The sequence below is a fragment of the Beta vulgaris genome, chromosome 8 (genome assembly GCF_026745355.1).
Source record: "Beta vulgaris subsp. vulgaris cultivar EL10 chromosome 8, EL10.2, whole genome shotgun sequence".
NCBI lineage: Eukaryota > Viridiplantae > Streptophyta > Magnoliopsida > Caryophyllales > Amaranthaceae > Beta > Beta vulgaris.
In genome coordinates, this window is record NC_079209.1 from 12,993,370 (window position 1) to 13,005,964 (window position 12,595).

Sequence of the window (12,595 nt, forward strand, 5' to 3'; positions counted from 1 at the left end):
GAACACTTTTTTATGTGAGAATGAATCTCATCCGTAGGTTACCAAGAGAATCAAGAAAATGACATTGAACAACTAAGCCTGCAAAACTATGAGAAAATATCATAGTGACCATGTATTATATCATAATAACCAATCTATCACATGTTTAACGAAAATTAGTCAAGAAAAAAAATATTATTCATGGTGACCCTCTGCTATATCATAGTGACCCTCTGTTGTATCATAGTAACCAACACAACCCTCTGCCAGATATCATAGTGACCCTCTATTGTATCATAGTAGCCAACACAACCATTTGCTATATATCATAGTGACCCTCTGCTGTATCATAGTAACCAACACAATTTCTAGAAAAAATAGTGTTCAATCCGCAAATAATCGAACTAAAACTTTGAAGAACTAAAACTCCATGAACGACAATACAGAGGAGTGAGAAAGAGAAGATAGAGAGAGAAAATAAGTAGCGTGAAAGGGTGGGGGAATAAGGAGGTAAGGGTTAAACTAAATTACGAAAATGCCATTACTCATAAGTGTATTTAGGATGGTTAAATTAGATTAGATCCAAAGGTCCAGATTTGTTCTCACATAAAAAAGTGTTCTCATATAGAAGAGGTGTTCTCACAAGAGCACTCCTCTATATATATATATATATATATGAGAAATGAGAATGAATCTCAACCACACGATTGGTTTAGAGTTACAACACTTATTCATTAGAGTTATATCCATCTAAAAAAAAATTTGAAATTCAAAAAAAAAATGTTTTTATTGATTTTTTTTTTCAAATATTTTGTTTTTGGAGTTACATGTCTTCATTAGAGTTACATCACTTATTCATAAGAGTTATATCGTGTAAAATTCATTCTCATTTCTCATATAAGTATTCACTCTCACATGAACTCACTTCTATATATTCTTTTCTACAAATTTACCCTAATTTTCAATTTGGTTTGTCCATGAAATAATATTTTATCTATTTTCTTTCTAAGATAATATTTTGGAAGGGATCCTTCTAAGTTTTAAGGTAATATACTCCCAACAAATTATCTCTACTCTTCTGAAATTTTTCCTTGAATAATGCAAAAGTGGGTTTTAATTCCCAAAATATGCCCAAAAAAAAAAAATTCCCTGCGTACTGTCCACGTAGGACGACACGCGAGAAACTGATTTTTTTTTTTGTTTTTGCCCACATAAACTGCTACTCACAGTAGCGGTTTATAAATACAAACCGTTACTCTGAGTAGCGGTTTACTTGGGCAAAATATTGCAAGCACAAATCAAACTTTGCTACTTGAGTAATGAACTGCTACTCGAAGTAGCGGTTCACACAACACACACACACAAAAAGAAAATTTATTTATTTATATATATATTTTTTTGTAAACCGCTACTTCGAGTAGCGGTTTTGCTTAATTTAAAACAAAAAAAGTTTCTCGCGTGCTGTCCTACGTGGACGGTATGCAGGGAATTATTTTTTTTGGGGCATATTTTGGGAATTAAAACCTACTTTTGCATTATGTAAGGAAAAAATTCCTACTCTTCTCATACCCCATTAAAGGATAAAATTACTTACTTACCCATTATAATCCTTAGTAAATGAAAAAAGAAAATCAGTCAAAGTTTCTTTGAGCAGGGGAGAGTAAAAATATATCATAATTGGTGTAACTTTTGTTTACCCATCCTAGGAATAACTATTCCAATTATGGTAAAAATGATCATTTCTTGTTTAACACAAATTATTTAGAAAGACTGCCTAACTTTAACATTAAAGTTAGACCAGTCAGGCCCAATTCTAATAGAGAAGCCCAACCTTTTTCAACACAACTACGAATCCCAATTCCCAACGCAGCGTCATTACTTTTTTCTCCCTCATGAGTCTTTGTGCTCACCTCACCTCTTTCTCTCTGCTCATCTCACGTCTTTCTCACTCCTTTCTCAGTTTCTCCTCCTATTTTATCTAACTCATTCTCAGTTTCTCTCTGCTCGAAAATTTGAAAGGATTGTTGGTATTTGTTCAATTAGGGTTTCTGGATACTGAATTAGAAGGATGATGAAGGTGTGTTCGATCGACATTCAGACGAAATTCGAGGTTTGGTTTTTGTTAATTTCGATCTTGTTTCTTCCATTTCATTTTTAGATCTGTTTGTTTTTTAAATGTGATTTTCATCTTTTTTGCAGATAATTTCTCTCTCCTCTTTTTCTTTTTCTCTTTTTTGTTTGTGAGTTTGATCCTGCATTTCGTCGAATAAGTTGAATATGAGATTATGATTTAGTTGATTATACAGACTCTTGTGGAGTGGTTTTAAATGCTTGAATTAAATTTCGAGTTTCAGTTACTTCCTAATGACGCAGTTTTAGTAACATTTGTTTGTTAATTTCAGTTTTTCTTTTAAATGAACATTTGCGAGTTGAATTCTTTCATTCGTGGTGATTTTATGAAATTGTGATCATTTAAGTAGTTGAAATCTGTGTGATTTTGATCCTGCATTTTATCCATAACGTTGTATTTGTAATTAGGGGTGTAAGTTCGGTTTTTGGTTTGGTTTTAGGTCAAAACCAAACCAAACTGAATTAAATTCGGTTTTGAAATTTCCAAACCAAATCCAAACCGAAATTCGACTCAATCCAAACAAAACCAAACCAAAATATGAAACCAAAAACCAAACCAAACCGGATTTTTTTATCTTTCAAAATCCAAACCAAAGCAAACCAATTTTTTTATTATTCCAAAATCCAAACCAAACCGAAATGAAATTAAATCAAACCAAGATAAAAACCAAACCGAATTTAAACCAAACTTTCTGATAATTTGTATTTTAAGTGACAATATTTTTGTATTTTCGTAATTAATATTAAAAAAAAGAAACACAAAAAAATAATAGACAATAATTCGGTTTTTTCGGTTTTCCAAAATCAAAACCAATCCGAACCGAAAAACCGAAAAAATGATTTTTTTGAATCCAAACCAAACCGAATTTCAAAAAAAATCAAACCAAATTACTAATTCGATTTGGTTTGGTTTGGTTTTCGGTTTTTAACCAAATAACTTACACCCCTATTTGTAATGATGATTTGGTTAATTTTTGATAATCTTTTGGAGTGGTTTTGTTGATTCTTAACCTCCGGACGCTTGAATTAAATATCTTGGATTAAATTTCGTGGAGTGGTTTTGTGGAGTGGTGATTATATTGCTGATTTCGAATCATCATCAACTTGCTTGTAATTTTCCATCTCTGATTTTTAGTTGTTTGTTGATGAGAGATATGAGAAGGTGAAACTTGATTACTTGCAATCAATAGTTCTAAGGTAATTTCGAATTATGTTTTTGTTAAATCCTCTGTTTTTCGTCTATGATTTTCGAATTTTTCATCTGATTTTAAGTTGCTCTGTTCCATTGTACTGCATTGCATTGTTTTTTTACAGAATCTATTTTTTGTTTTTTTTGTAGTTACCACCACGACAGTATCACCAACGTAACGACACTCCTTCACCAGGGCGTGATGATTTGTCACCACCTAGACAACGTCAAAAGTTTTATGATTCTCCATAAGCTGAGCATGAAACGGAGTTAAAGAATGCTAGATTGTTGTAGCTTCTTGAATTATTATAGTGGTCACATAATGATTTATGTTGGTGACACAATGGTTATTGTTGGTCACTTATTATTTTTTAAACATTTAAAGAACCCACACATGTAATTGGAGTGACATTTTGTTAGTGATTATGGTAATAAATACAGTTGGTTCTTTCCATTTCACATTTGAAGTTTCTCAGTTATTATTATATATTTTGTCATTTGATTTCTTAAATATTCAGTAAATAGATTAAAGTGGGCACCAATTAGCTTAAATTAGGTACCAAATGAATTTAAATAGTCACTTATTGAAATATATTAGTGTTCAGCTTTGTATTTTTTTTAAAATTAAAGTAATCATCAAATGAATAAATGACTAATTTGAACAAGCATCAAATGAATTTAAGTAGTCTTTAATTTCAAGAAATATAAAGTCATCATGAAATAGTGACTAATTGGCATATCATGGTCTCTAATTGACACATAACAGTCACTTAAGAACACAAAACTTACTGATCAACATAACTTGTAATTAGAACCTAAAGTTGAGTACCACTCAGCATAATTCTGCAAAATAACAAACCAGTGGTAATTGTTTTGTTTATATTCTACTAATTACATAAAGTTTTACTTTTGTTCAAAACTAATTAATCATCAATGTTAGTAACCAAATCAGTTTTTGTTCAAACTACTTTCTTGGAGAGGATCTAGTTGTTGGCCCGGATTCCTTCACAGGAGAGTTTTGCTTTGAGGGAGATGGTTTTTGCAGCTTTTGCAGAACTATAGTGGTTGTGTTGGGTATGTCTTGGTATCTTTTCGATCTCTTGCAAAACGCTTGATTAGCTTCATCTACTTGCTTGGTGGGAATTTGAGGTTGTTGTTTTTGTGCCTGTGGAATCAGATTATATAGCAAATTCATTTACAGCGAAAACCAAATGATTTAAAATGCTTACAAAAAAATAAAGTGGTTACCAAAGAATTTAGACTGGTCACATAAGGAAGTAAACTAGTTACTTGATGAAACAAACTGCCAGAAAATTAAGCATCTTTCAAATAACAAGAACTCAAATGACAATTCATTAAGAGAGCAGTATGTTGCAATGAGAACTTATTTAGCCTTGTAGAAGAATTAGGAAAGCAATAAGTAATTGAATTTGAAACTTCTCACTAAACGAATGAACTGAGTTAAAGTGGTCACAAATAAATCTAAACAGGTTACGAAATGAGTTAAAGTGGATACTTAATGCCTGTAATTACTACTTCTTCCATGTTCTATCCCAAAACCAAACCTCGAATTTTGTCTGAATGTCGATCAAAATGTGTAAGAAATAACATTTCTCAACTTTTTTTAATAAAAATTTACATTAGTTTTACTAAATTAACAAGATTCTACCACAGAAATCAAAAAATTGAATAAAATGTGAATGGAAAAGTTACAAACTTCAAAATGTAAGTCAATTCAATTCACTTTCACAATCGAATATGCAATTTCCCCTACTACACCAAACACATACAGTCAATTGAAGTTCCAAAATCTGAAATAATTTTCCAGAAACTACAAACAACAATCAAATTTAGCAGCAACATACAAATTAGCAATTGAAATGAGAAGGCATACAGAAGCGCGGACGACGAAGCTGCGTCTGGAGGATTGAGGGCGACGAGAGGAGAGAAAAAAAGGAGATTGGAAAGATTTGCGGGGGAATTTTGATGCTATGTCGGAGATAATCTCAGTGAAATTCGATATCCTTGTAATCGAAGATAATCTCATTGAAATTAGGCCTCCTTGTAATTGGAGAAGAAATCGGAGAAGGTGAAGATGGAGCTGCTATGGAGGATTTCCACCATTGAAGAGAATGAAGACTCAAGAGTGAAGAGAGGAGAGAGAAGCGCGGAGGATAGAGAACGCTGTCGTGTTTTATTTAAAATTTGCAATATGGGCTGGTTAGCTCATTTTGTTTGGACTTGGGCCTGCCTAATTATAATGTTATAATTAGGCGGTCTCTTGCAAGACGAGCTGCTTGTTTAAAAGATATCGGCAAAACACTAAGCCCCCATGAGTCGACAATGTGAAGTATCACTTATTTAACCAGATCATACTTGAGTCTATTTTCTCAGCCTAATCATGAAACACACCCTCAAATTCAATTATACCATTCTCATCTAATATACGAATAATTTTTAGAAGAAAAACAAAAAGAAACCATTATCAAATAAATAATATATGTAAATGTCATCTATTTTAGTTGGTATATCCTTGGACACCTAAAAATTTGACAGAGAGTAGAGAAATCAGAAAATCCGTAAACCTTACAATTATACCCAATTCTATTTGAGTGAATAGCACCATTGAGTCATTTACTATAAAAGCACTCGAGTTGGTCATCCATAGGGGTATGCACCGATCTAGGACGGGACCGGCGGACCAAAATTTTCTTGGACCGGGACCGGAATTTTTCCGGTCCGGGACCTTTTGGACCGGAATTTTTTTTCAAAAAAAAGAAAACTTTTTCATTTTATTTGAATATATTTATAAATGTCCCGGACCGGAATTTTTTTTCAAAAAAAAGAAAACATTTTCATTTTATTTGAATATATTTATAAATTATATACATTAAAAATTAATAATTTTAATAACAATAATCCTAAAAGAATAAATAGTAGGTTTTTAAGTATAAATTTCTATCTTTTAATTTTTTTTAACATATAAACTTTTTTTTTCCTAGAATAATAGAAATTCCGGTCCAACCGGTCCAGACTGGAATTTTTCTGGTTTGGACCGCACTGGACCGGTGGACCGGAATCCTGATATTCGGCGGAGCAGAATCTCCAGTCCGGTTCAAATTCTGGTCCGATCCGGTTTGTGCACACCCCTAATCATCCATGTTGTGTTATCAGTTGGCCATGAAAAGAATCTGCAGAAAAAGTAAAACAAAGAGTAAATTAACGATATAAAAGGAGAGATTCACGTTGAGGTTGATAAAATATACTCCCTCCGTTTCTTTTTAATCTATCCACTCTCCTTTTTTACTTTTTCTATTTTTGGTAACATATCACATCTACTTTCTCATTTTTTTCCACCCATGTCATTCACACTATTTTGTTTCTCTCTCCACCTTTTTATTTTCTCTCTCATACTTTTGTAATTCCTCTTTAGTTATCTCCAAAGTAAAATGAGTAAATTAAAATGAAACGGAGGAGTATAAAAAAAAAATAAATAGGAGTCTGATTGTCAGAGAAACAACCCCATCTATAATGAGTTTAAGATTTATTAGCTGAAGATATATAGATCATTTGTTAAAAAAAAAAAAGCTTTATGGTGAACATTTAACCATGCATCTTTTCTCACTAATTAGCTCTAGATATTTGCTTAAAGAGGACCATTTTTGACTAAAAGCACTCAAGTTTGGTCATCCATATCTTTTCTCGTCTGAAATTATTAATGAAAAATACTGTTCAAAAATACCCTTATGGAATTAAAAAGAAACCGAACAAAATCATTAGAATTTAGAACTTAGAAGTACATCCAAGTTCACATGTTTCTCCACAAAAATCCAAATCTAAGACTTCTGAACCAAAGTGAGGAAAAATATTACAATCTTACCATTCAAATTTTCATCATAAAAAAAGGAGCAAAAAGGAAGATGCAATCAGGTAAGATTAATTGACCAAAAAATGAATTTTGTTTATTCATATCTTTTGTTCATTATAGTTTTCAGTTCAAAACTTTGTTCTGCCATAGACAGAATTACAGCAACTCAGTTTCTGAGAGACCCAGAAACAATAGTTTCCAAAAATAGCATTTACAAATTAGGATTTTTCAGCCCTCCTAACTCAACAAATCGTTACGTTGGAATCTGGTACAATCAACCCTCTATAAAACAAGTAGTTTGGGTAGCTAACAGGTACAATCCTCTAACTGATTCTACTGGTGTGCTAAGAATATCAGTTGATGGAAATCTTCAAGTATCAAATGCCCAAAATCATACTCTTTGGTCGTCAAATGTCACTCATTCTATAAATACTCGTGTCATAGTGGCTCAACTTCAAGATTCCGGGAACCTTATTGTACAAGGATTACCACTCAATAGGAGTAGTGGGAACGAGACGACTGTATGGCAGAGTTTTCAGCATCCTACAGACTCAGTTTTACCAAATATGAGGTTTAGTTTTAACAAAAATTCTGAATTAAGGAGAGGTTTGCAAGCTTGGAGAAGTCCTTCAGACCCATCAGTTGGAAGGTTCTCAGTGGGTATTAATTCTTTTGGGATTTTTCAGATATTTATCTGGGATGGAGATCGCCCGTATTGGCGAAGTGGACCTTGGAATGGGAACATTTTTGTGGGAACAAGATATCACGATACTGGTATTGGTAACATCATCGTTAATACAGGGGCATTCGCACAGGAGGAAGGACAAGATATTGTTTCCCTGGCATTTACTGGTGCGAATGAGACATTGTTGCCCCGTTATGTCATAAGTTATGCTGGAACATTAGCTGAAACATTTTGGGATGACAGCAAGAAGAATTGGGAGACTGCATGGCACGCACCAGAAAATGAATGTGATACTTATGGCAAGTGTGGAGAATTTGGAAACTGTAATCCGAAAAATAAACGAATTTGCAGCTGTTTGAAAGGGTTTGTGCCAAAGAATGAGGAGGAATGGAAGAGAGGGAATTGGTCAAGTGGGTGTCAAAGAAGAAAGAATTTGCAATGTGGAGTACAAGGAGGAAAGGAAGATGGGTTTATGAGGTTAAAGATGACAAAAGTGCCAGATAATGCTGAATGGGTGGTTGGTCTGAATCCAAGTCAGTGTAGAATTACCTGCCTGAATAATTGCTCTTGTGTGGCTTATACACATGATACAGGAATCGGGTGTTTGAGATGGAGCGGGAGCTTGATTGACATTGAGAATCTTTCTCCTGGAGGGATGGAACTCTTCATTCGACTCGAACAATCAGAGCTAGGTAAGTTTTCTTTGCAAGTCTTCATATTTAATTGGTCTATCTGAACCTTCCAAAACCTTACTAATAAGGCAAAATCACAACTCTTAATTGCTAGTTTTTAAGTGAGCACATAAGCATGCTCTTCCAAATGAGCAAATGTGCTGAATTTAGCTTCACCTTTACCTAACTCTACCAGTTATGATTTCTATATGGAAACCTTCTGAAACCTTGCCAGCAAAAGAACCTGACAGTTTGTCATACACCCGGGTCACCGGGTGTATAATAGAGGTTTTGGGGACAGAGGGGTTACCTTACCGGGTGTTGTTGTTCATGTGATTTGCTTCTCAGTTCCCTACCCAGTACGCATGTATGTTTATCCACAATATATTACTATGTTTTGCAGGTAATAGTAAGAGAAGCAAAGTAATTGTTGCTGTAAGTGTGCTTCTAGCAGCTACAGTAGTTGTCATAACCATAATCTTATACTTCCTTTGGAAATGGAGAGCTCAACCAAAGGGTAAAATCCAATCAGATAGATATATCAAATCCCGAACAGGAAAGAAAGTTGCAAAGAAAGAAAAATCAATCTCATATGGATTCAAAGACAAAAGCGAAGTTGTAATTCATGACTTGCAAGTATTGAAACTTAAAGATCTGATACTAGCAACAGATGACTTCAGTAACAACAATATGCTTGGGAGGGGTGGATTTGGTGAAGTATACAAGGTATTATGAATTCGTTCAAAATGTATTCCGATTACTTTAATATAATGCAGCAGAACTTTAAGGAGGAAATTTGATGTTTGTTTGCAGGGAAGACTAGAAAATGGACAAGAAATAGCAGTGAAAAGGCTTTCAAGGGCATCAGGACAAGGTGCAGAAGAGTTCATGAACGAAGTTGAACTGATTTCAAAACTTCAACACCGGAATCTAGTGAAACTTTTAGGATGTTGTATAGAGGGGGAAGAGAAGATGTTGATATATGAGTACTTGCCCAATAAAAGCTTGGATGCTTTTCTATTTGGTTGGTATTCAATTGTTCCGATCTTAATGTAAAACTGGTCTGTAACAGACAGATATGATTGTTTTTCTATCAGAACTTTTATGAACATAATTTGATGTATTGTGTGGTCTGTTTGGTTACACTTGAGCAGATCCACAACAGCAGGAGCTTTCTCAGTGGGAAAAACGTTTGAACATCATCCAAGGGGTATGTCGAGGTCTACTTTACCTTCACAGAGATTCAAGACTGAAAATTATTCATCGAGATCTAAAAGCAAGTAACATTTTACTAGACGAAGACCTAAACCCAAAAATTTCAGACTTTGGCATGGCTCGAATCTTCGGAGGGAATCAAGATCAAGCTAGTACCCAAAGGGTAGTCGGAACATAGTAAGTATCATCAACCCAAACTTGAAGTTGTATTTGTTATCAAAAGAGTATCTTAACATCATTTTCAATCAACATGACAGTGGGTACATGTCTCCTGAGTATGCAATGGAAGGACACTTCTCCGAAAAGTCTGACATATTTAGCTTCGGAGTGTTATTACTGGAGATAGTAAGTGGAAAGAAAAACAGGAGCTTTTGGAACCAGGATGATTTCTTGAGTTTGTTAGGATATGTAAGTTATTCAAGACATGTTTGTGCCCTTGAGCAACCTTTTGATGTTTCTACATTCTTAAAACTTATATAACTGCTCATGATTGTTCCAGGCTTGGAAATTGTGGAATGAGAAAACTATCATTTCACTAATTGATCCATCAATTTCTAGTTCAGACTCCCAAGAAGAGATCGTAAGGTGCATTCATGTAGGGTTGTTGTGTGTACAAGAGTTTGCCAGAGACAGACCGAAGACTTCAGTAGTTATGTCCATGCTTGTCAAAGATATTATGGATCTTCCAAATCCAAAGTCGCCAGGGTTTACACAACATCAGACATCTGCTGATACCGGATCATGTCAAATCACAGATGAAACTTCCTCCACGAATGATGTTACTATAACAACTTTGATTGCTCGGTAGTGTATCTCTTTATAAAGAAGGGGATGAACTTTCACTTCTTTCTATCTGATTTTCTTAAATACTAAACTTTGACCAAGTGTAAGAAGAATAAATTACAAAAGATTCTTTACAAAGACTAATATAGGTAATGGTGGTACTACCTCTGAATAATTCATCCTTGATTTTATTCTTCTGAATTCAAGAAATCAAACAAAAAGGAATTGTGGACGAGGACAGTATGGACTGAAATTTGAAGAACATCTACAGTACCTGGAATACAGTAGAAATTTATCTGATTGTTCCACAAAGATAATATTATCTAGTAAATGCATGACATCTAAATCGGAAAAAAGTCCAAGAGTTAGATACAGTCATGCAGTGAGTAACATTCGAGCAGTTTGAAACAATTAGCAGCTCCTAAATCGATTGCAGGCACAACGCTTCACCTGAGAGCATATTCTATGCACTTCATCATAGCATATATGCGAGCTTACAGTACGACATACTTAAATTCTGACTCTCTAGCACAGCATGTCTGCTTTCTATCATATCTCAATGCATCATACATGTTATTTATTCCCACAAACTTCTTGTTCGATTATTCTTTAGTCTTTCTTTTTTGCAATTCAAAGTTGTTATTGAGAACCAAAAAAAAAGAAAAAAGGTTACAAGCCAAAGTACTAGAGTAACAGGCATCTTTAGTCCTTTTTATTATACCCACTTCTTGAGTTTGTTCAAAAATGTATTTAGGAGTGCAAGAGTCCAGTTCAATCAAATTCAAATTTGTCGAATTCAAACCTCTTTTTCCTACATGATGCTAGAAGAAAGAATCCCAAGCTGAACCGATAACTCCTTATAAACAACATTTTGTTCGTCATTTTACCTTTTATTTTGGACCTCAAATGCAAAGAAACTTACACCCATGTAATTCAAACACATGAAGTGTGTGACTTGGTTGGTGGCTCCAACCTTCCCACCAGCTACACCAATAAACCTTTGTTCATTTGCACTGCATTTTTTTCCTTTGATTACTCGAGATCACCCCATCATCCTCATCACCAAGAAAAAGTGAAGACACTGATACAGCTAACTCTTGTAACAATTTTATGGGTAAAAACGCTACCTCAAGTACCTCAATTTAGAGTTTCAATATAAATTAAGGGAAATTCTCAATGATAACCTTCTAATATTGAATTTTCCTTAAGATACACCATAAATTCCCATTCTCAACGGTACCTTTTTTTTATTAACTTCTCTTAATGGTGGTTCCCTCCTAGTGCTGACTCTTTACTAAAGTGGTACATCTATTTGCATAACTTTTTTTTTTTTTTTTTTTTACAAAGAACGAACAAAAGCCAAAAGAAATAGCTAAGGCCTCTCCTTGCTTGCTCTAGAAGCAAGTGAGTGGGCCTTATGAATTATATTTCTACCTACCTTAACGCATTTAAAGGAAATAAACTTGCTAGCTAAGGCCCTGTTTGTTATCGTTTTTTGTTTTCAGTTTCCAGTTTTTTTGAAAACTAAAAACCAAAAATTGGAAACCAGAAAAAGTGGTTTTCACTTTTCAGGACTTAATATCAAAACAACTTAACTCGACACAACTACACATGCACTCCACTTTGGGGAAAGTTTGGCCATGACTCATTATGTGGGTTAAGCAAAAATAGGATAGAAAGGCTCAGATGGGTTGAGAAGCGAATATTATGCAGGTATTCAAGCTTTTGCTTTTGTAGCTCCTATTACTAGCAAAAGAAACGCCCTAAATCATTCTCCTAGAGGCTCGTTCTTATGTAATCTTGGGGAGCTAAAATGCAAATCACAAGTTAGGCGATCAATGGTGAGGGTTGTGAGTGAGTCTTACGAGGTTCTTGGCCCTCCTTCGGGGTTTGTCGCACAAGGGGCAAGGCAATCCATTCATCCAACTCGCCTAATTTCAAAGAGACTCTACCAAAAGTTACGCTTCAAGAGACGCTTAAAGTCACAACAGGGCTTCCAAAATCATCAAGTCTAATATAAGGAAGGTCTTCCAATCGAGACATAAACACTTTAGCCACAAATCATGCATGCAACC

The 12,595-nt window shown here is 34.3% G+C and overlaps 1 protein-coding gene across 1 annotated transcript; it reads left to right on the forward strand.

The window, feature by feature from the left end:
- The first annotated feature begins 7,066 nt into the window (after positions 1 to 7,066).
- On the forward strand, positions 7,067 to 10,664 carry LOC104883094 (G-type lectin S-receptor-like serine/threonine-protein kinase At1g11300). The gene is made up of 6 exons (XM_010667548.4): positions 7,067 to 8,543; positions 8,926 to 9,248; positions 9,336 to 9,546; positions 9,677 to 9,914; positions 9,995 to 10,145; positions 10,237 to 10,664. The coding sequence occupies exons 1-6, from the start codon at positions 7,250 to 7,252 to the stop codon at positions 10,543 to 10,545; spliced, it is 2,526 nt and encodes an 841-aa protein (XP_010665850.1). The 5' UTR covers positions 7,067 to 7,249; the 3' UTR covers positions 10,546 to 10,664.
- The last annotated feature ends 1,931 nt before the right edge of the window (positions 10,665 to 12,595 follow it).